We start from the raw sequence: 24,094 nt of genomic DNA, 5'->3' as shown, positions 1-24,094 counted from the left end.
AGTCGCGGTGTTTGTCATCCAGCCAAAGGTGACAGCAGGAGATAATTCGGGACAGGAAATGGCAACCAAAATATTTACATACACGTTTAGAATACTTGGGTATTTTATATGGAATATGTGCGTGTTTGTGTGTGCCCTGTTCTGTCACTGCTCCAATGTCCCGTTGTCACCCCAAGTGACCTGTACCTCTAAAATCACAAAAAGAGAATGTATCTACTAGATAAGTTTTTTGGGGAGGGCACCTGGGAGGCTCAGTACGTTAAAGCCTCTGCCTTCGGCTCAGGTCATGATCTCAGGGTTCCGGAATCGAGCCCCGAGTCGGGCTCTCTGCTCAGCAGGGAGCCTGCCTCCCCCTCTCCCTCTGCCTGCCTCTCTGCCTACTTGTGATCTGTCTGTCACATAAACAAACACATCTTTAACAAATAATACTAAAAACAGAGATGTGGTTAAAATATTAGGTTCGTAGGGTCGCCCTAGCAGCATGAACTGGGAAAGGAACGTGAAACCTCTGTTGTTCATTGTTGTCCCCTACAAAAGGAGCGTGAGACTGCTCAGGACTCAGGGCGGACATGGGGACAAGTCAGTCAGTAAACAAAGTGCCTGGAGCAGAGTGGGGCCCACGGGGGAGATTCTGCGTGCATTAGCGAGCTCCCCTGCCCTTCCGCTGTCACTGGGGTTTGCTAACACTGTGAGCGTGGCACAGATGTGGGTCATCATTACCATCGCCCCATGAAGACGTTAGCACCGCAAGATCAAAGCACGTCCAGCAATCACTCACTCACTCACACTGAAACCTGTAATGGTGTGATAGTATTTATGCCTATTCACAAATGCAAATACTTGGGTACGGTCTCTGGAACCGGCCTCCGGCTAGACCTCTGCACTGTGAACGTCAATCCCCGTACTCGGAGCTCCTGGCCGGACACTGGGGAGGGGCGGCACTCCACGCAGGGACCCTCCAGCAAGGAAACACGGTGGGGTTGGCTTCCTCCTCCCCAAAGTGTGCCCTACACTAGCACCCCTCAAGCTTCCCTGTGTCTGTGGACCCCCTGGGGCTTTTGTTAAAACGCAGGCTCAGAACTGGCTCAGGTCATGATCCCAGAATCCCGGGGTGGAGTCCGGCATCGGGCTCCCTGCACACCGGGGAGCCTGCTTCTCCCTCTGCCTGCCGCTCCCCTGCTTGTGCTCACTCTCTCTTTCTCTGACAAATAAAATCCTAAAAAACAAAAAAAAACAAAAAAAACAATGCGGGCTCAGAATCCGCAGGGGCAGACCAGGGTTGGACCTGGATCCCGCATTTTAAGCAAACTCCGAGGCAATGCCTATTCCGCAGGCCCCAGAGCCGGAGGAGGGGGAAGGTCGGAGCCCCTGTCGGCGGGAGCTCTGCCTGGGACGGCTCCTGGCTGTCGGGCAGGGCGGACTGACCACAGACGGTCCTCTTCCTTCAACAAACTCCCAAACGAAAAAGCTCCTTTTCTGCCTTCGAGGCACTAACCTCACACCCAGACCTTCTTGTTCACACAAATATCCACAGGCTTCACGATTTCTCACAAGCTCTGGATTTTTCTTTCCGCCAAAGCTCCCCCCGTCACGTCCCTGGACACACTGCTGTCCACGGCTTGGTCAGAGTGTCGCTCTGGGCCCCAGCCTCTGGGTCCCAACCTGTGGGACCTGTGCTGTTTGTTTTAAACACGCCCCCAGGTGTGGTTCGAAGTGCCCCAGCTGTGGAACCCTCTGCTTTTGGCTAGAAAGCTCCAACCAGTGCCACCTCACGCCCGCGGCCCCTGGGCAAGCATCTCCCCACGCGGGAAAGAAGGCGGCCGTCCCACGCGCTGAACAGACGGACACCGTCCCAGAGCCTCCTGGGGAGGGCGCGGACATGGGTGACGCAAGCGCTCCTCTGAGTTAACCGTCCCGTGTGACCCTGGTCCCAGTTTGTCCTTGGCGGTTCAGCGGCTTGTCGCAAAACCACCCAGGGGCTCCTGGGTGGCTCAGTGGGCTAAGCCTCTGCCTTCGGCTCAGGTCATGATCCCAGGGTCCTGGGATCGAGTCCCAAATTGGGCTCTCTGCTGGCGGGAAGCCTGCTTCCCCCTCTCTCTCTGTCTGCCTCTCTGCCTGCTTGTGATCTCTGTCTGCCAAATACATAAATAAAATCTTAAAAAATAATAAAATAAAATAACCACCCAGAAGTGAATCTTGCTAACCACAGAAATAAGCGAGTTCACACACAGTGGCTGCCAGATCAATCCTTTTAAAACTGAACTAAACGGAGTCCAGGTCACTGTCGGGACAGAGATGAGCCTGAAATCAAGCCGCAAACCCGTTCCGAGACAGGAAGTCATCTCAAAACCCCACATCTGCCCGAACTCCACGAGACTCTGCACCCCGGAGGGGCAGAAAGGAACTCGAGGATGAAGAGGGCAGGGTGTGCCTTTGTTCCAAAGCAGGACTTGTGCTGGGTAAGCGCGGGAGCCCCGAGGGGAGCTGGTGCAGGCAGAGAGCAGTGGGGCCCTCGCAGAGGCCATGAGCTGCTGAGGTCTCCTGGGTTGACCGTTTCAGGAAACTATGTGCAAAGCTGGCAAGATTCATCCCAGAGGGCCACAGTGGGGTGGTCGGGGACACTCTTTAAAGCTGGAGAGCCATCACAAAGAGCCGTTGGGTCTTAGAGACCGCAAGGCCATATTCCCCGGGGGAAGGAGGCAGTTCAAGGGGCCCCGGGGCTGCTGAGGGAAACACAGAGGAGAGGGGACACGGCAGAGCCCACAGTCCCTTGCAAGCCGCCTTTCTCACCGCTTCTCTGGCAGAGGTCAGCCTCACAGACAGCTGCACCATGACTGTCTTCCCATTCCGCCAAGGATGGCACAAAACTAGGACCGAGATGCATCGGAGCGAAGTCGATCCCCGTGAGCCTGACGGAGAGGGCTGCGGGCTTCCAGGCTCCGGGCTGGCCGGGAGATCCCAGCAAAAGGCACCAGGAAAGGGGCATCCCGGCTCCTGCCTGGTGCTAGGACCAAAGTCACCTCAGCTGCAGAGGCTGGAAAGGGGAGAGGAAGCACGAGGACGGGGGGCGGGTGTGCGGCCGAGTTCAAGTCACAAGAAAGCACGCTGCCCGTCAAAGGCCAAAGAGGAAGCGGTGGGCGCTGGGCACAAACTCTGGTTTTCTGTTTATTGAACTGTGAGCAGATTTGCCCATACGGCGTACATGCGTGTGTCCACGCGCACACACACACGCACACACACATGCACAGTTCCAGCACTTAGGCCAAACTGGCCAGAGGCCAACAGAGCGACCCAGACCCTACAGCCTGCCTTCCCTCGTGTCCTCCGGAAAACAGACTGGAACTGTCCGGCTCCTGCAGGCTCCGTGTCCCAGAAATCCCGCCACGCTCCCTCATCCGAGGGGCTACTATTACACACCCAGCCGGCAAGGCCTCTCACACCCAAGGAACCGCCTAATGAAAGCCTCGTGTGTCAACTCCGTGTGCACAGACACGCCTGGGCCCTTCCAGATGACCTCACCGTCGGGCAAACCGGCAGGGACGCCAGAAAGAGCAGGTCGGTGTGTGGGCCAGACCTGCTCCTAATCACAGACAGCTGGGGGAGTGGAGGCCCTGCCCCCCCCCGCCCCCACCCTCCAGACACCAGGCTCTGGGGGCCCGGAGGCTCCATCAGCCCACAGCTAAGAAGCCAAGCTCCAGACCAAACACCCCATTTCTTGGCAGTGTCCCCACCAACATTTCTGCCACTCCACACGTTTCACGCCAAAGAATGGCTTCCTTCAGTACGGCTGGATGTGTGCGGAGAACCCCCATTACAGAAGCTAGAAAGGAAGGATATAATTAGGACCTGTTTTTTTTTTTTTAACAGAAGCTCAAAAAGCCCATTAAGCAAAAGACACGGAGACACGGCCCATCCACATCCGAGCGCAGCATCCCAGAAACGCCACTTAGCTGCTCCAGTCACGGGACTCTTGAAGACACACATTTCAGCCTCAGAATGGACATCTGTCCCTGAGCCCCTGCCGCGCTCGGGCGATCCGTAAACCAGCAGCGCAATTCTTCCGACGCACATCGCAGCTCTGTGTTCATGTGCTCCGTATTAAACCTTTTGTAGGACTCAATAACACACTGAAAAAATTATAATAAATGAATCTTTTGTAGGCAACGGTGACAAAAAAAACCCAGAAGCTACGTTTCAAAAGAAATGTGTTTTTACCTGATGGCGTCACCGTCACCATGAAGCTGGTGATGACCTCACCTTTTTTTTTTTTTTTTTTAAACTGAGCTTTTGTTAAGGAAATGAGTAGAAGTCCCCTACAAGAGAATTTCTGAGTCCTTTTAAGGTCTGGTACATTCTGCCTTTGGCTTGGAGAGTGAGGATGGCGAGTTGTAAATCAACAGGTAGAACTTTGGAAGCTCTTGAACAAAACCCCTCCCTGGAGCTCTGCTCGGGTCCTGATGGGTCCCGTGCACATCAGGGACACACGAGATGCCTCTGGGCCTCCGAGACCTCATGGACTCGGGGAGGATTTGCAACATGTAAAAACTCCCTGTGAGCTGAGACCCACGGAGGGAATCCACAGAGACACACCATGGACTTGGAGGGAGACCCTTCAATTTCAGAGGAGTCCCAGCCGCAGCTGGGAGGGCCCCTTTCTATTAAAAGTTGCTAACTCCATTCGACGAGGTTTCCTTATACGAGTTGTAGGCAGGGAATCAAAAGCACAAAGTCCTCATCCCGTAAACGGAAGTTTAGATTACGACTTCTATTACTTTAAGGAGGAAACTTTTTCTGGAAATGTGTCTCCAAAATGATGACGGGGGTCAGCGTTGAACAGATTTGCTCTCTGATGTGTGCTCCGCCGCAGCTTTCTGGATCTAAAGCAAGCAGCTAAGCGTGAAGCAAGGTCACGTCAGGCAGAGACACGGTGAGTCCCAGTCACTCGAGCTGTCAGGACAGGCTGCGACAGCTCGCGCCGCTGAACACCCCTGATGAAACACCCCTTTCCCGGACCAGAAAATAAACGTCCACAGCTGCACTTGGAGGCCAGCACGGGACAGCATGCACCATATGGTCACCCTGATTAGCATCCTTCCAGCAACTCCGGCAAGACAACACCAGAGAGCCGGGGCTCCTCCAGGCAGCCCCCAGCCAAGCAAACATCTCCCAACCACGGTCTTTCCGTCCAAGAGACTCCCTGACCCCATAACTCTGCGTCCTGCTTTTTCCTCGTACAATTCGTGCTCTACCACTCTGGACCCCGTAGGCCTGGGATCAAGCTGCTTTTCAGAGCGGGGGAAGAGTGCATTAGAAAAACAAAAAACAACAAAGTAAGAAAGCTTTTTCTTGGACCTTCTGCCAAGGCCAAATCTAAATGTCGGGAAGGTCACAACTGGTTTGGGACAGCCTTGGTGTTTTGCAACAGGGAAGAACCTTAAAGATGTCCTGGGTTCCTTTTCAGAACTTTTAAAATACAGTGAAACCCTTTTCCCCAGTGAGGTTGTATATAGAAACCCAGCAAGTAAAAGAGAGAAAAGAAGCTGTTTTTATACGCACACAATGGCATAAGATCTGGCCCTAAAAAAGCGATGTGCAAATAAATACATGCTATAAAACGGATAAACTCGCAAACATTAAGTTAAGTCCAAGCAGCCCGTCACAAAGGACTCCTGCCGTAGGATTCCGTTTATAGGAAATGTCCAGAGAGGAGACAGATCGTAGATGAGCGGTTGCCTGGGGCTTGGGGGAGACTGGGATGAGAAGCGGCAGCTAAGAGGCAGAGTTTCTTTTTGGGGCGGTGACATTGTTCCATAATTGATTAGGGCGTTGGTTTCCCAGATCAAGTGAAGACGCTAAAAGCCACGGAGTCACCCCGAGTGAACGGGGGAGTGTCGCGGCGCGCGCGTTCCATCCCCAGGAAGCTGTGTGCGAGAGGGGGAAGGGAACCAGAAGGATCCCTGGTGGCCTTCACCGGCCAGGCCACCTCCACTGTAAACCAAGACATGACCCCAAGCCTGCTGATGGCAAGGGCAAGGCCCTTTAATGCCAAGGCCCCGCTGAGAAGCCGGGGCTCGTCTGGGGGACGCCGCGCTCCCGCGGCCCCGCGCTCACCGTCCATGTCCAGGCGCTGCATGATGATGGCCAGCTCCACCTCGCTCGGCATGTACCCCAGCGAGCGCATGGCCATGCCCAGCTCCTGCTTGGAGATGAAGCCGTTCCCATCGCGGTCCAGAACCCGAAAGGCCTCTCGGATCTCTGCAAAGAGAAAGCAGAGAAAGTCAGACGGTCACACGGCTTGGCCCACTGCCCTGAAGTCACCGGCGGTCCTCCACCGACATGCCCAACGCTTCCTTACAGACACGAGCAGGGCAGAGACCCTTAATCGGACAGAAGAGCGGCCGAGGAGGGACCCAGGAAAGACAAGGGAGACGGGGAAGGGGAGGAGGAGGAGGGAGTATAAAGTAAACCAGCCCTGCGCATCCCTGGAACAGCAGAGCTGGCACACAATCAGACGGCCGTCCGGTGGAGAACGTGCTCGCGGAGGACCCTCCTGGGCAGGAGTGAGCACGTTAGGTTTCGGCTGTGAGGACAGGGCGGCTCGTAACCGGGGCGCATCGTTTACAGGCGAGGAGGACGAGACTCCCCTCCGCCACCCCGTAGGAGGACGGGAGTCACGAGCTGGCTGCTTTTGCTTCGTCCTCTAATTGACAGCAATTTCACGGCTATAAACAACCTCAGATCGATCAGAGCGTCATAAAAGCCCAAAAGGCCTCTTTAATCACATTTTCTCCGGCTGCCAGAGGACTCCGCTATCAATAAGGCCATTCCCACGCGGCAGGTGATCGCCCCTCCTCCGACCCCAACCTGAGCTGTCCTGCCTTCCGCCAGGACCCCTCCCTCCAGAGCCCCCCCAGCCTGCTGGTTCTGGGTTGGCGGAGCGTTTCCCAACCCATCACATGAGGCATGACATGGGGAGTTCAAGGTCAGAGTCTGAAGGTGACAGGTGTCTGAGCACGGGACCGGCCTGCTCTAACCTCATCGGGGAGCCTGGTGCGGGCAGGTATGGCCGCCGCAAACATTCATCACGTGCTCAGCAGGGATCGGTGTCCACACCTGAGGCACACGAAGCGAGTATCCCAGAGAACCGACCAGCCTGCCGGGCTTCCCCTCCAGCCCAGCGGGGCAGGAGAGACCCACGCGGAAACGGACAGGCTGAAACCAGCCCGAGACCCGGGCCCTCACCCATTTCCCTGCTGCTTCTCGAAATAGCCCCCGATGCTCCCAGTGAACACCTGGAAACAAGCTTTGGTCCCTTCCCATTTGCACGGATTTCCTGGGGTTGCTGTCACAAATCCCTACAGATGTTGAGGCTCAAACAGCAGAAATTCCTTCTCTCACGATCTGGAAGCAGAGGTACAAAATCAGGACCACGAGCACAGTGGGGACAGGGCTGTGCTCTCCTAGGGCAAGAGTCTGCCCCTTGCCTGTTCCCGCGTTGGGTGGCAGCTGGCACACCTTGGCGCGTGGCCAGGGCCCCCCATTCTCTGCCTCTGTGGCCACGTCGCCGCCTTCTCCTCTGCCTGGGACCCTCCTCCGCCCTCCACTTCTGAGGACACTTGGGGTGGCACTTAGGACCGACCCAGATAACCCAGGATAAGCTCCCTCAACCTAACAACCTAAAAAAAAAAAAAAAAAAAAAAAAAAGCCTTTTATTTATTTTTTTTCCCCCAAGGAAATATTTGATATCTCTGGCACCTCTGGGGCCCGATTTTCAGACGGCCGCACTATCGCATCCGGGACTGCTCCTGAGATACCCCGCCTTCCTCTTTAGGGGCCCAAATCCTGTCGGACCTTCAAGGCGGAGTCAGGGACCGTGGGCTCTACAGGAATGCCTTTGCCCACCAGGGCCAGCGTTCCCTCCCTTTCTGCTCCCGTCATTCCTTTCTCATGACATCAGCCCGTCCCGTCTGAGGATCCGATGTGGGCGCAGACACCGCGGCTTCCCCTCGTCCGCTTCCTTCTTCCTCGCAGGAGGCGACGCAGCTGTCGAACAGGTCACGTCCTCGGTAAGCAAGGACGGGGCATCAGCAGCAAATCCACCATCGACACCGACTCTGCACGCGGGGCGCTTTCTGAGAACCGGTGTGGGCTCCGCCAGCAGAAGACCAGCCTGTGAGCCGCGACCCTAGGCTCCCGGCCAGGCGCATTAGCTCATTAGGGCCGCGGCCAAACCCCGAGGCCTCGGATTGTTCATGTGTAAAATGAGCTGGGTTGGCCGTGAGGATCCCTAGGGTCCTTCCAGACCTTTTCTGGGGATCTGCGGACATTGTTAACGTGTTTAAGAGAAGAACAGGAAGCCTGTGTTCTCCTTCATACCCTATTAATCTACTGTGCAAACACCCCTTTTTTCCGTTGAGGATAAAGGAAAAATTTCAGTCTGGTCCTAATTCTGATTCAAGGAGGCTGTCTGTACTTTTAGGCTTTTCTCACCAATGAAACGTGCCCAAGACTCCCTCGGGCAGCCGTATGTTTTCCTACCAAGTCCCAGGTGGCCCGGAAAGAGCTCAGAGCCACTGCCCAGCGTGAGGTCACAGCACACAACACACAAGGACAGCAGGGCAGAGACCACGGCCTCACCTGGCCTGAGCCCAGGGGCCCACGGCAGGGGGGTGCAGAAGCGGGGTCTCCCGGGGCGGGGGGGGGGGCGTCAGCCCACAGGGAGGTCCGTCTGGCCCCGCCCAGCAATCAGAGGCGGCGTCTCCCTGAGCCTCCGTCGCCCCATCTGAAAATGGGTAGGGTTGGATCTCCTTCTGGCCTCTCTAATACGGCTCTACTTCAGAGCTGGCAGCGGTAGAAAATTTCGGAGAACAGGGGCCCGGCCTGGAGTCAAAGAGGAGGCCCTGGGTCCTAGCGGGCCGCCCAGATGGCCGCCCGGACGGCCGGCTGCTCGCTGAGCTCGGGCCCAGGGTCCTCCTTTTCCGAGGCGATCTCCACTCGCCATCTCTCCAACTCGGGCCTGGGCTCCCCGGCCGTTGCGATCGCCCCAACAGGGCGACCCCCTCTGCTGACAGGGTGACAGGGTCTGGTCTCCTTCCTGTGGTCCGCTGGCATGTGCCCTAGATCTCACCAACGAGCGAGCCCGTATCCTTACCCTGGACACCCCAGAAAGGCCTCATCAAGGATGTGTGTGACCTTGGCCTGGAAGTAAAGGCCTGGGTGGGTTTGCCTCCCGTGCCCCCGTCTCACCCCCCGGCTACTCCAAGTCACCCCACCCTGGGGCTGCTGGAGTCAGACGGAGGCCACCCCAGCACTGGAAGCAAGCAGGCCAGCCCTGCTCCGGCCCAGCCCAGCCCAGTGCAAACCAGCTCAGAGCTCTGTTTTCTGTGCAGCACCCCCACCCCAGGTAAGCGGGACAAAGCTGCACTTCTCTGTCTGCCCAGAACGTCTGCTCCTGGCTCCCAGGTAGAGAGTGTGTGGGGGGTGTGTGTGTGTGTGTGTGTGTGTGCGCACACGCGCGTACAGGCAGAAAAAGCTCCCTAACTTCATTTTCTTTCAAAATAATGGTGTGTGGGGTGGGGTGGGGGGGAGTTGAAACTAGAAATCCATCATGCAGGCCTCTGGAGATTGAATCTTTCCAAGGCAGGGAAAGCCCAGGCAAACGAGAAGCTTATTAGAAGGAAATGGGTCCGGCAGCCGGAGACACGTGACGTGTGCCTCGTGTTATTTTTATTTTTAATAGCAGAACAGGGTGTGAGAAATACGCCCATAAAACCGGCAGAGAGAGGGAAGCAGGCCGGATCCCCTGGCCTATGGCTACAGGCAGCCTGCCGGCAACACAGAGGGGCCCTGGCCACGCTCCACAGCCTCGGGGAGTGGGGCTACAGACCAGGCTTCAGGAACACCCCCGTGATGCGGTGCGCTTTTTGCTGGAATGTGCCCCCTCCCTGGGCTACAGCCCCCGGTGCTCCCGCGTTATAGAAGGAGCCCGGGTGACGGTGACAAGGGCCTGGGCAACTGTCATTTTGTGAGCCGGAGAGGAAGGGTCCTAAGACACGGCCCCTGGCCAGAGGAATCCAGTCTCTGCGTCCGGAATCTCCCAGAACCGAAGTCTGCATTCCTGCCGGGATCTGAGCCTTGCCTCCCCGATGTTCTGGAGCCAAGCAAAGCCGGACTAGAAATCAGCCTGGTGTAGAGCCCAAGGGATTCACTTCTCACTACACCAGCAGGTCAGAGCCACCACTGATACCACCAGCAACCCAACCCAGTGCCCCCTAAGAACCAGGCTTCGGCTCCATGACACTCCCCAGGGATACGGGCAATTCGACGGCAGAGGCTCGGCCACCACACAGAACAGACTCGTCAGGCAGGCTGCCCCGCCCCAGTGAAGTTTGCCTCGGATGAAAACCAGACACCAGACACCAGCCAGAGTCAATATTCGTTGGCCAAGGCTCTGGTCTCGAAGAATCAGCTGAAATTCATGGCGCTAATTAATTTGCAAACTCCGATCGATAAGGAAGAGCAACGGGTTTTCCTATGTCAACCCCTGCTAGATACAAAATCTGTTCAGTCTCCACCGCAGTGTTTGGTCTGGGTGAGGCTGCTCTTTGCTGATCTCAACAGTCTCCCGAGTTCTCGGCACACTGGCCGCTGCCGTGGCCGGGCTACTCCTGGCTAGCGGTCGTGGTCACCGTGCGGCGTCTCAAGAAGAGAAGGGACATCTGATCTACCTTGCTGAGGCCTCCCGTGGTAGGCAGGCAGTGCTACAAGCCGTGTAACGGTCCCTGGAGTCGTAACCTTCAGAGAGACCCACCCTGCCTGCCACACAGGCACCGTGACCTGCTGGCTCCGCGCAGTGAACGACCGGACCTGGCAGCTGACGCCCAACCGTCGGCTGGAAGGACAGACTCTGCGGAGAACCGCCTCACAGAAAGGCGCACCTCCGGCTACATCTGGACTTCATTTCTTTCATCTCCCCTCTGCCTGACGAGTAGCACGGTTCCCCTATCACTCGGAGTCTGTTATTTCTTTCCTGGGTGATTAGGAGACATTATCCTGTATGCTCCTGGCTTATAAAATATTATTATTACCAATTATAATTCCCACAGTGAACCTGATTAAATAAGTGATTGGCAAAGGTGATCTCAGCCTCTGAGCATAATTTGAGAATTATAGTCAATGCAACAAAGACGGCTTTCCAGCAGGGACGTGGCGTGAGCAAGGAGGCAGAAGATGCGCTCTCGGGGTCCAGGTCCTTGCAGGCAAGGACCGCTGATGAGCGGCCCCTGCAAAAGGATAGAGCTGGCGGGAGCCTGGGTGGCTCGGTTGGTTAAGCATCGGCCTTCGGCTCAGGTCTTGATCCCAGGGTCCCTGGATCGAGTCCCGCATCAGGCTCCCTGCTCTTGTTCTCTCTCTCAAAAAATAAATAATTTTTTTTTTAAAAAAGGACATGGCTGGCAAGAGTCAGCATCCCTCCCAGACAGCATCACCGCCTCTCTGATCTGAGGCTAGAATCTGGGGGTCGTTCCTTGGCCTCAGACTTGCCCTGAGTCACTGGTAGCCCTAGGAGCAGACACGAGGCTGGGCTGAAAAACGTCGAAGGCCCAGCACTCGAGACATCAGGCTGCCTGACTCAGGAACCCCCACGCTCCTGGCCGTTCTCATTTCCTCGGGACCCAAATGGCACCTTGAATTTAAAAGCAAAGCCAACTCCTTCCGCAGCCGGCACCTCCGAAAGAAAAGCGTTTCGGTAACTTGCTAAGCAGTGAAATCAGCCAAAGACTCAGTATTCGAGGTCATGAAAAAGAATCGTTTCTCTCCTCAAATTGAGTGGCACCAGGCAGTCAGGAAGTTAGGGCATTTCTAAGGACGGAAGAGCTAGGACAGAATTTATCTGTCCCCACAGTTTATACCTGCACAGATAAAGCGGAATTGATCTCGGCACGCCGGGTTGCTTAAGCTGATGGAAAATTCCCCAACAGCACCAGAACAAAGCAAATTAGAGCAGACATTAACAATGAAAACCCATCCCAGCCAGGGGCACCCCGTGTTGGACAGAATGTTCCAGGCAGGGCTGAAATCATTGAAATTAGATGTGAATCTGTATGAGGTGAGAATGGCCAGAGGGTCTTTAGACGAAAAGACCTGCTGATGAGTGGAGAGAGGGAGAGAAAGGCAGTTTTCTCTCTTGAGAGGTTCTGGACCGGACCTCTGGGGTCAGAAGACCAGAGCCGGACCTGCCCAGGAAGGCCGCATCGCCCAGGTTACACATTAATGCGCGCTTCTTACGAAGAACGCCCCCAAAAGGTATAAGGAAAAACATAATCTAATCCATCAGCCAGGAATAACCTCGGTTAATGGGTTGGGGCATTTGATTCCAAACTCTGGACATACAAATATTCTTTTTTTATATAATTTTTTACTAACATATAATGTATTATTAGCCCCAGGGGTACAGGTCTATGAATCGCCAGGTTTACACACTTCACAGCACTCGCCATAGCACACACCCTCCCCAATGTCCATAACCCAACCACCCTCTCCCTACTCCCCTACCCCCGGCAACCCTCAGTTTGTTTCCTGAGATTAAGAGTCTCTTACGGTTTGTGATGCACAAATATATTTTTTTAAGATTTTATTTATTTATTCGACAGACAGAGAGATCACAAGTAGGCAGAGAGACAGGCAGAGAGAAAGAGAGAGACAGAGGGAAGCAGGCTCCCGGCTGAGCAGAGAGCCCGATGCGGGGCTCGATCCCAGGACCCTGAGATCATGACCTGAGCCGAAGGCAGAGGTTTAACCCACGGAGCCACCCAGGCGCCCCAATGCACAAATATTCTTAATTAAATTTGGATCCTGCCCTCTCTGAAGCTTTGTATTTTCCCCCACGTAACACACAACCGTTTGAGTGTCCATGTTACTGGCCCTCACAACGGCGCTTCTGGTGGCGGCGTAGTGTCCGCGACGCGCCACGGCCCCCGTGAGTCCCCCACACTCCCAGCGGTGGGTCGTCTGCATCATCCCCACCTGTAGAAAATGCTGCCCTGGAAATCTCTGTAGGGAGATTTTTGTGGGTTTGGACAATCCTTTCCTTCAGATGGTGTCCCAGGGACAGGACTCCCGGGTCAAAGGGCAGGAACATGTTCAGGTGCTTGAGCCACTCGGCCAAGGTGCCCACCAGGATCCACTTCTACTCACTTCTGACACCAACAGGGCGAAGGGAGGGAGGGGTCCCCCCCAGGGCCTCCTCCAGCTCTTCGGACACCGATCCAGCGGCCGGCGATCTCGTCCCCCGTGACACGCACCATTCACAGTACGTGCCGACCCGCGGGTCCGGCCCCACACACCTCTCCTCACCTCCAACGCCGGTAAAAGACAGGTCCCCCCTGCCCGCCTCAGTGACTAGCGGCCATCAGGTCTAGGGCTCCCATGAACCCGCCTGGGACTGGGTTGTCTGCTGGAATGGCTGGCGGAACTCAGGAGAGCTCCTCGCTTACACTTGCCGGGTTCTGATAGGGGCATGACTCAGGAACAGCCGGGTGCACAAGATGCCCAGGACGAGGTGCTACCTTACCCTTACCCTTTCTGGGCACACCACCCTCCCGGCCCCTCAGTGCATTCCCCGGCCCAGGAGCGCTCTGAACCCCACCATCCGTCCGGGATTTTTATGGGGCTGACGTCACAGGCCACTGGGTTGGGGACTCTCCCCTCCCAGGAGGCCGGGTGTGGGGCTAAAAGCTCCAACCCTCTAATCACACCTCGGCCCCTGTGGCAGCCAGTCCTGGTCCTGAAACCCTCCCAGGACTCCAGCCACCAGGCGTCTCGCCAGCATACAAAGGACACTGACTATTCCAGAGGTCCCCAGGGTTTTAAGAGCTCCCAGAATCAGGAAAGAAGATCAAATATTTGTTTCCTATTTTATCACAATATCACACTCTCCAAAAGGCAGGACCACGAACCTCCATTCCCCATGTCAGGCCACATCTATGCCTAGAAGCCAGTCTCCCGTGAACTAGGACCCTTTCCAGCCAGCGGTCACCCACAGGCTTTCGTTCCTGAAGTCAAGAGGGGAGGACAGCGATCCAGACATCATCTGAAAAGACCTGCAGGTGGTCACAGGCTTTTGAGTAAACCCCACACTCAGCACAGGCTCAAAGGGGGTATCTAGCTAGGTACACGCGTGCGCACGTGCACACACACACATGCACACGCACTGACACAACAGAGCTGCGCCCGGAGGGGCAGAGGGATCCCCCGACACGGGAAGAGGAATGGGGAATGTGAGGACGGCCGTGTTCCCCGCCCCAGCCTGGGAGTGCTCCCGGGGCACGATGCCGGGCAGTCTGTCCCAGGAGGACGCAGGCCATCGCCACGGCCCAGCAGATGGAACAGCCTCACGGGGACAGGTGTGGTGCCTGCGCACGGAACAAGCCACTTCCCACACGGCCACGAGCCCCTTCTCAACGAGAGCAGCAAGTCGCCCGAGACAGGAAGGGGGCACCAGATCACTTGGCGCAGAAGGGACACCACAAGCAGCAAAGCGTGTGGCATTTATCCGTGAACAACACGGTCATCGTCAACACAACTCATTTTCATTAAGACGTGTGGATCCTGCGCTATAAACCTTAGTATCCTGAGACCAGAGAATAATTAACGTCTGAGAAAACACCATTTTGTGGGTTTGGCACCAGCGTGGAGGCCCGGGGAACAAGATCCAAGGTCCAGAAATGAACCAGAGGCAAAGGATGTGACCCTGTCGGGGGCAGCTCGCACCCCATCCCGTCCGCGGGGCCTGGGGAATTCTCTTGAGAAGGAAAACCTCCCTTTGCATTTCTCAGCTCAGCTCAACCCCACAAATGTTTCTTGGGCACCTACTGCGTCAGGAACCATTCTCGGCGCGGGGGTCTCATCCCAGGAAACCAAGGCAGAGCAGCAGACAGGACGCCCGACTGGGAAGAGGCGGGTTCCGCACGGAACCCGCAGTGGGAAAGGCACGTGGAGGACGGCTCAGTGGCTGAAGTCGGATTCTCCCCCGACCCGTGCAGAGTGTCCTTCTGGAGCCCAAGTCTTTCCCCCTGACCAGGCGGGAAGCAGAAAATAACTTTGTAACCGAAGACCAACAACTAAGCCCGAGCAAACACCAGGGGCCTGGATCGTTTGTTTGGATTTTTATAAGGAGAAGGTGCGTGTGCGAGGCGGTCAGCCCCGGCCAGATCCGGTGGGTTCACGCGGAGGGAGAAGGCTCCGCGCAGGCCAGCACGCGGGGTTCGGGAACAGTCGGGGGGAGGCCCGGGGCTGAGCTTGAGGGGGGCCCTTCGGCGACACCCAGTCCTCAGTGACGGGGGCCCCGAGGGAGCCCGGCGCGTCACCCGACCTTCGATGACAAGGGAGGGACGAGTGACAGACCAGGACAGCCACAGAGCGGGTCACGCCGAAGCGGCGCCTCCGTCAGGAAGTCGGTGCCGCATCTCCTCTCCCCTGCGGGGAGAGCCGGAAGGAGGTGCAGGGCCTCTGACAGCGACCCATGGCGCGGATGCCCCCGACGCTGCGACAGACGCGTGAGGAGGCCACCCTGCCCGTGGAAGGCACGCGTCTGTGTGTGTTTCAGGCAGAACCATGCTCGTGTAGCCAGCAGATGGCCCGATTCCAGCAACTTCTCCAGGTCCCAGCCGCCGCATGAGGCCCACACGGGCACCGTGCCTCATTTGTACCAGCCACTGCTCTAAGAACTCGTGGGGTCTGAGCTCGTTTAGCACTCACAGGCCGCCTCGTGACACAGCTTCCGTTGTTACCCTTCACCAGGCCACGTGGTCGGCTCAAGACAGCGATCGGAGCCCAGGCCTGTGAGCCCAGCCTCTGCCCCCCGAACCCCGTGTTTCTAGCTCTGCACACACGCGGTGCACACCCCTTTCTAGGCGGGACACGCTCTGGTATCTCCGATTCTGTCTCTCTCCTGGTTTGGGACGACATCCCAATTTGCTAAACTGGGGGGATCAGCTCAGGACCCACACGGGGGAGAACCCGACCCGGGCCTTGTCTCTGCGGCGTGCTTGCTCCCTACGAATCACGTCACCACATCGGACCCCCCAGCAGCCTCCCGAGCTTGTCTGGGGATCTCTCCGCCGGCCCTGAACCGGGCCCTCCTCCGACACGGCGCTGCTGGCGGGCTGCGCATGTTTCCTGCCTCTCCTCCAAGCACTTAGCTCCCTTCAGCCTCCGTGTCACTGCCCTCAGTGACCACGCTCCTGGGGCCCCCGAGGGACGAGGGACGTCACATTCAGAAGAACAAACAAAAGCCTTTGTGTAAACCCTATAGGCCCTACCAATCCTACCACATGACACCCACAGGATGATAGCTTTGGTCCTTAAAGGCCTAGGGACACCCCCACCCCCGCAGCTGCACCCCGAGCCCCAGGCCATCACCTGCTCCCGCCACCTGCCCATCGGGAACAGCAGACGGGAGGAGGCAGAAGCAGGCAGGCCCCACTGGCCACAGGCATCTGCCAGTCTTGCGGGCTGACCCCAGCAGAGCAGGAGGTCAGCAACGGTCCCCTGTGCCTACCTTAACTTCTCCAGCCCTCACCCACCCATTCTGCAGCGTCTTCGACCAAGGCAGGGCCCGGGCCTAAAACGGGGTCCAAAAGACTCCCAGCAGCACACTCTGCCCGGGGAGCTCGGGCCCCGAAACAGAACTTCTCGTAACGTCCTCTTCCAAATCACCCACGGCACAGGGACTCCGGGCCAAAGGACACGCGGTGGGCGTTGGAGAGGCTGGTTCTACTCCAGAGAATGATTCCCCTTCGGCTGTGAAATTTTTCAATTCGAACTCATCACCCCGACCTTCCTTCACCCACGTACAAGGACACACGGAAACGCGGCCCAAGTCTTGTTCCTGCTGCCTGAGGAAAGGCAGCCCCGTGAGACGTTAAGGCAGCGGGACCCAAGCCTCCCTGGGAACCGGGACGACGGCCGAGGCTCTCTGCCTCCGCCCCCTGAGCTGCCCCAGAGCAGCCCTCCCAGCAGCTCCCAGCCACATTCCGTCCTCCACTGGGCGTCCTGATCACTGACAAAGGCCTGGATATAGAAGAAACTGTGCTCCGCTGCAGGCTGCACAAACACCCCATTATCAGTAGGAAGCAATTTATTTGCTTAAAATCGCCAACTCTCTCATTTTGTCTTGACGCGCTGGTTCCCCATCAACATGAGGCTGCACCTTTGAAAAGGCTGTTTTCATAGCCTCACAATGGCTCCAGCGAGAGAAGTAACAGGGAGAGGCAGACGGACCCCAGGTCGGCCCTTCACCATGAAAAGGGCAGCTCAGAAAAAGAGGAAAATCATTCTAGGAATTCTACCCAGAAACGTAACTCTAAGTGAGTCACCAGGGAGCAAGTCAACGGTTCCAGGACACACACGTGCACGCTTGTGTACACGCCCGTGTGTGCATGTACACACACACGCGCGCGCGCACCATTCCTGATTTCTGCTGGAGAGCGGGCGAGTTTGCCGGAAGGAAGCTAAGGGCCAGGCCTGTGCTCGTGGACTTGCGGGTCATGGAAGCAAACGTCACGAGGAAGGTTCCGTTTCAACCCAGGGAGAGAGAGAGATGCGTGACTTAGTACACGGGGCTTAGTACACGTCAGCTGAGAACTCGGAAAACAGTAAGTTCTGATTGTACGTCACGCATGTACCCAAATCGACTTCCGAAAAATTTTTTAGAAAGGGGACACCTGGTTGGCCCAACAGGTTAAAGCCTCTGCCTTCGGTTCAGGTCCTGATCTCAGGGTCCTGGGATCGAGTCCCGCATCCGGCTCTCTGCTCAGCAGGGAGCCTGCTTCCCCCTCCCCCTCTGCCTGCCTCTCTGTCCACTTGTGATCTCTGTCAAATAAATAAATGAAATCTTTTTTTAAAAATTTAAGAAAATGTTTTTAAAAAGGGAATTAAAACAATACATTCGACAACCAAAAAAAGTCTAAAGACTTGAAGGCAGATGGATACATCCAAAAAAAAAAAAAAGAAGAAAAAAACCAGTCAAGGCAAAGAAACAACCTGGGAAATTAATTAATTAATTAATTGACATACGTCAGACAAGGGAATAATCTATGTCAAAAGTTTCTCCAGAATGTCCCAACAGAAGAGTGGACAAAGGCACAGATTGTCCCCAAAAGGAAAATACAGATAGCTAAAAATCACATCCAATAGAGTTACTTTTTTTTCCCATTAATTTTCTAGTGCAAATGGGTAGAACATATTCCGGGTTTGTCTATGAGACTCAGTGACACGGTGGGTAGGAAAGGAGCAGGTGCCAGGAAAAGAGAAAACACGAGCAGAGCAGACAGCAGTGTGGAACCGGAGAGAGGCGGGCACGGGGTCGCAATGCAGGGGCAGAGGCCAGGGCCACCGAGCGGCTACGAGAAGAGATTTGGGCTGAGAGAAGGCTGGTAGCCGCGGGTTCCCCGGGCAAGAGAGTTCCAGACCCAGGACCCTGTCCGTGCTCATCCTTGGGTGGCCTTGTGCCTGGGGTGCAGCAGCAACAGTGACCAGGCCAAGGGACCGGCACGGGATGGAGGGCGTGAGGGGGGAGAAGTCGGCGGTGGTATCGCACAGACCAGGGTGAGAAGGCAGATCGTGGAGGGCCTCATAGGCCACTGTCAACACTCTGGGTTTTGCTGTGAGTGAGGCGGGAGTCATAGCAGGTTGCTGAGTAAAGGAGTGAGGCGGCGTGTTTTGTGTTAATGTGGTTAAAAAAACGCTTCTGCCCTAGGAAGACATACAGGTGGCCAATATGCACATAAAAACACGCTTCACATTTTACCAGTCACCAGGGAAAGGCATTCAATACCACAGTGAGATAGATACCACCTCCACTGGCCAGAATGGCTGTTCTCACAAGACAAGGAAGGCCTCGTGCCGGCAAGGCTACAGAGTAAAAGGAGCCTTTGCTTTACTTTGCGTGAGTGGCAAAGTCTGTTGGTGCGGGCACGGTGGGAAACAGCGGAGGTTCCCCCAAAATCAAAACCAAAATGACCCTATGATCCATCAATCCCACTTCTGGGTATTTATCCAGAGAAAATGGAAACACTTGACTCAAAAAGGTACAGGTCCCTCATGTGCAAAAACCAAGATTCGGAAACAAGGCAAGTGTCCATCGGTGAACCAGTGGACAGAGACGACGCGGTGTGTGTATACAGCGGAGCATGACTCAACCGTCCCAAAGAACGGAATCTTGCCATCGCAGTGACGTGGCAGTGACGTGGATGGACCTCGAGGGCCTCACGCTAATTGAGAAAGGCAGATACCATACAATCCCAGTTGGCTTTGGAATTCAAGAACGAAACTGGAACACACAGAGATAGAGAACAGATCGGTGGTCACCAGAGGCAGGAAGGGTTGGGGGCTGAATGAGATGAGTGGGGGGGTCGAGAGCTACAAACTTCCAGGGGCGCCCAGGGCTCAGTCAGTTACGCGGCCGACGTCTGATTTTAGCTTCGGTCAGGATCTCAGGGTCCTGTGTTTGAGCCTCACACGGGCCCTGTGCGCAGTGGGGAGTCTGCTTGAGGATTTTCTCTCTCCCTCGGTCCCTCCCCCTGCTCACACTTTCTCTCTCTCGTTAATAAATAAATCTTAAGGAAAAGTTTTAGGGCACCTGGGTGGCTCAGTGGGTTAAGCCTCTGCCTTCGGCTCAGGTCATGATCTCAGGGTCCTGGGATCGAGTCCCACATCGGGCTCTCTGCTCAGCAGGGAGCCTGCTTCCTCCTCTCTCTCTCTCTGCCTGCCTCTCTGCCTACTTGTGATCTCTCTCTCTGCTGTTAAATAAATAAATAAAAATCTTTAAAAAAAAAAAAAAGATTTTAAGGCAATTATACCTTTAGACACAGTGATTCATTTTTAGGAATTTATGCTAAAAGACGTGTACAAAGTTTAATCCACAAAGACAGGTAGCACAGCCTTATTTATAATAAAAATGAGAAACCACAAACAATAGGCAATTAGCTTAATGTAAGATAATAAGGCATTCAGTTGAAAAGAATAGGAAAAGCAGAAATTGGTCTGGATTAATACAGAAATTCAGTGTACGGCAACGGTGACATTTCAAATAATGTGAAATGGTAGAGTCAAAAAATGTTGTCAAGACAACTAAGTAGATATCTGAAAAAAAAAAAATAAGAATAAAACCATCCTCCACAGTTTAGACCAAAAAAAATTCCAGAAGGATCAAAGGTGAAAGATATAAAATGAAATCCTAATTGTAGTAGAAAAAAAAAAAAACAACAACAGGAAACTTTTGTATCATCTCAGAGCAGATAAAAGGCTGTACTAAGCAGGGAACACCAAAAGCTGTAAAATAAAAGATCGATAATTCTACATAAATCATTAAAAGCTTTAAAAATGTTAAAAGCTTGGTCATGTCAAAAAACTCTAGCAAGTTCCATCAAAGATCAGAAAGAAGGTGAAAATATTTACAGCGCCTGTCACAAAAAAGCTCTTCCATACATCAGTAAGAAAAAGGCCAACCAACCCAAAGAGAAATCTTCAGAAAATGTGAGCAGTTTCCAAGAAAGGAGTTACCAATGGCTCTCAGGCCTTTAAAACAACGTTCAACCCAACTCCTGATGAGAAAAATGCAAGAAGACATTTGTAGAATATATTCCACGGGCGGGTAAAGCTCAAGAAGGCTGGGAGCAGGCTGTGTAGACAAAGTTGTGGGCAGCAGGCCCTCCGAACGCGGAGGGCCGGACTTCAGATTAGCAGAATCTCTTTGAAGTGCAGCGCGGCAATCTCAAGTCTATTAAAAACAGAGCACACTTTACCTCAGCCGTTCCCCTCTAGACACGTCCCCGCTGGTATGGATGCACCCACGTACGGAATGAAGCATGAGCCATGCCTGAGGTCGCCACATTATTTATATATTTGTCTAAAGATCCGATTTTTTTTTAAAGATTTTATTTATTTATTTGAGAGAGAGAGAGACAGTGAGAGAGAGCATGAGTGAGGAGAAGGTCAGAGGGAGAAGCAGACTCTCCATGGAGCTGGGAGCCCGATGTGGGATTCGATCCTGGGACTCCGGGATCATGACCTGAGCCGAAGGCAGTCGTCCTACCAACTGAGCCACCCAGGCATCCCTAAAGATCCGATTTTTATGGTCATAACGGATTACGGTTCATCACGGTAGGTAAGAGATTAGGATTTTTTAAGTCCTTCTTTTTAGAAATCGACACTCGAATAATTACAGACCAAATGATGTAAGGTCTGAGATTTGCTTTAAAATCCTAGAGGGAGGAGGAAGGCGGGCAGATGGGGTACAGATGAAACAAGGCTGGTCCCATGTGAAAGCTGGGCGATGGGTCCCCATGGGGGTACATGCCGCTTGCACGTCCCATCAGGAAACACTGAAAACTAAAGGGATCTGAATCAACTCAAACACCCACGAACAGAAAATTGGCTCAACTGGGTATACTGCACCCAAACAACGGAGGACCATGCAGCCAGCAAAAGAGGGAGCGTCTTCTTTATATCCCGATGTGGAGTGACCTGCAAGACACGTTGTTCATGAAAAAAAAGCAAGATGCAAAGAGGGATCCTTCAAATACTACCTTTTGTGTGAAAATACTTAAAAAAAAAAGAGACACAAACTTGCTCGTAAAAGTAAGTTTATTTCTGGATGAATGTACAGGAATCAGACAACCCCCCGCAGACGGGTCTGGACGGAGGGAAGAAGGACAGGAAAAGAGAGACTCTCACGGCACACGCTTTCCCGCCTTTTTCAGTGTGTGCCGTGCACGTCTTCGCCACTCACAGAAATAAATCAAATGCGCGACTGTGAAAATATACACGAAGCCATCAATAAGCGGTTGTTGCTGAAGGTTAAGGGTTAGGAGGGATTATTAAGGTTTTCCAAATATTGTACAAGGAGCGAGCGCACAATTTGAGGAGACAGGAAGGTTATATGGGAGAGGGCAGAAACCAGGAAATGACCTCATCAAGGAGCTTGTCTCCACCATCACATGGAAAGTGACCCGCGGTCCGCAAGTCGCCTGCTGCTGGCCCAGCCCTCTCGCTGCAGCATCCCCACGCTGCAATGTGCTGGGCACCCACGGGCCGTCAGGGACCAGGCTGGGTGGGGACCCCATGCAGGGTGAGATCTGACCCAGCAAGCACCAGTGACGGGGCAGGTGGGAAGAGAGGCAGAATGCCAGGCAGGCACGACAGCACCCCGTGATGCGAGCTCCAACACCCACAATGGCGGAAAGCTGAGGGGTGGTGGGGCGGGGGGTAGGGAGGGGTCACGGGAGGAAACTGACTTTGCAGTGGGAGAACGCGTAAGATCTTTACAGAGGGATGGTGATTGCATTCAAGATTATATGGTGATGATTCGGTTTCGTGTTGACGATAAAATGGCTGACCCATTTGCTAATTGGGTCCCTTGGTGACTCAATGTTGAAACGGTTCCTCATCATTTACGTTGGCCTTCCGGTGCAGAGCTGAGCTAAATTTACTAATCATTCCTCTCCACGCCTTTCAACGTCTGCCATGCCTCAGAACCTCACGCTTGCTCCATTTCCAGACTCCGGCTGCTATTCTAAGCGACCTCTGTACCCTTAACCGCTGATGCCCCCCTAACTTTCACCCCCACGCCCCGCACCCATGGCCACATTCTGATCCCCATCCTTGCCCAGAAGAGTTCCAGCTCTGAATCTGACTCTCCAAAGTTTCAGTCTTGGATTTTTCCAAGCGTCCCTCCATCGACCTGCTCTCCGGCCTTCTACAACCATCGCCCCCGAGCATTTCTCCAGACCATCAGCCCTTCCGAGGCCTCCCTCTCCCACTCAACCCAACCAGAAGTCACCTCCCAAGGAGCCCTTCCACTTCTGTCACCGACACAGTCCTTGCCCCATGCCTCTATCCAAGCTCTTCATGATTCTCCCCAAACTCCCAATCCCACCTCCCAAATCTCCATCCCCAAAACCTCAGTGAATCCTGTAGTCCCCCAAGTGCTCCTCAGAAAAGAAAGAGGTCGTCAGTCCTCACCCCTCCTCCCTGCAAATTGTATCCTCATGTCCTCCCGTGTTTTGGACAAAAGAGGGGACCCTTCCCATTAGTATCAGACTCACTCACTGGGTTTGCGGCCGCCCTTGCCAGCAGGGGGACTCAGAGGAGGTTTCTTAAGGTCAGATGGCCCCAAGGCCTTCCCTCACAGTTCCTAACTCAGAAGAAGCGCCACACTCTGTAGGTAATCTTGCCTCACTCGTGGTGGCCAGAAGGGCTAGAGGAGCCACTCCAGAAGGACGTGAGCGTTAACTTCCTGAAAAGTCAGTTTTGACAAAACAGAGAAGGAGGCGGCTAGGAAATGAATTCCTGCTCCATTCCTCTCTCCAGTGGACTGTCCTCAGACAGGGTTTCTGGATTTCCTATGTGGACACATCCTGCATAGCTAAGACCTCATAAAACAGCGGCCAGCCCAGCAATGGTTCATTTGGTGTTTGCTTCTCGTTCTTTCCTCTTTCACCTCTCTTCTTCCTCATTCTGTTGCCTTGGGTTTGTCCCTCCCCAAAGACAATAGCACTTAAGCCTTGCCTCAGGCTCTGCTTCTCAGAGCTAACATGCCACGCATGCTATAAATTCCATTACTTCCTTCCTGTCCAGAGAGTTAGAACCTTATTTTCTCATCTCTATGGCCCGGTTTCTTACAAATGCAGGAAAGCCTAGAGAATGCTGTAAGTGAGCCCTTGCAAACCCACAACTAAACTAAGTCAAATCTTAACATTTTGCAATTCTGATCTAATTTTTTCAGAAAACCAAAAAGAAGGTAGGCTTTATGTATCCAAGTGGTGCTCCTGGATCTCTCTCCCTGATCCTACTTCCCTCACCCCATGGATAAAACCACTATCTTGAATTTAGTACTGATCATTCCCAGTCATGTTTTTTAAAAAAAATCTTTACTTATCATAAAAGACTTCACATGGGAGTCCAGAAAAGAGAATATTACAGTAAACATGTGTTTACCTAACGCAGACCCTTATCGAGTCTATGCGTTACACCATATTTACTTCAGATGACTTTGCGGCTCCATGGAAGTGTAATTTGCATACACTGGTTTGAA

General features: G+C 54.2%; 1 protein-coding gene across 2 annotated transcripts in view; it reads right to left on the bottom strand.

Annotated features, from left to right (window-relative positions):
• Positions 1-24,094, bottom strand: part of CALN1 (calneuron 1) — a 459,316-nt gene that overhangs the window by 232,221 nt on the left and 203,001 nt on the right. For both annotated transcript variants that reach the window (XM_004761698.2, XM_045074918.1), the window contains exon 3: positions 6,112-6,255. In XM_004761698.2, the coding sequence (XP_004761755.1) occupies positions 6,112-6,255 (144 nt within the window). The remainder of the gene's footprint in view (positions 1-6,111; positions 6,256-24,094) is intronic.

The sequence above is a fragment of the Mustela putorius genome, unplaced genomic scaffold (genome assembly GCF_011764305.1).
Source record: "Mustela putorius furo isolate JIRA1106 unplaced genomic scaffold, ASM1176430v1.1 tig00000139_pilon_pilon_pilon, whole genome shotgun sequence".
NCBI classification, from domain to species: domain Eukaryota; kingdom Metazoa; phylum Chordata; class Mammalia; order Carnivora; family Mustelidae; genus Mustela; species Mustela putorius.
This window is presented reverse-complemented; position numbering and strand designations above follow the sequence as displayed.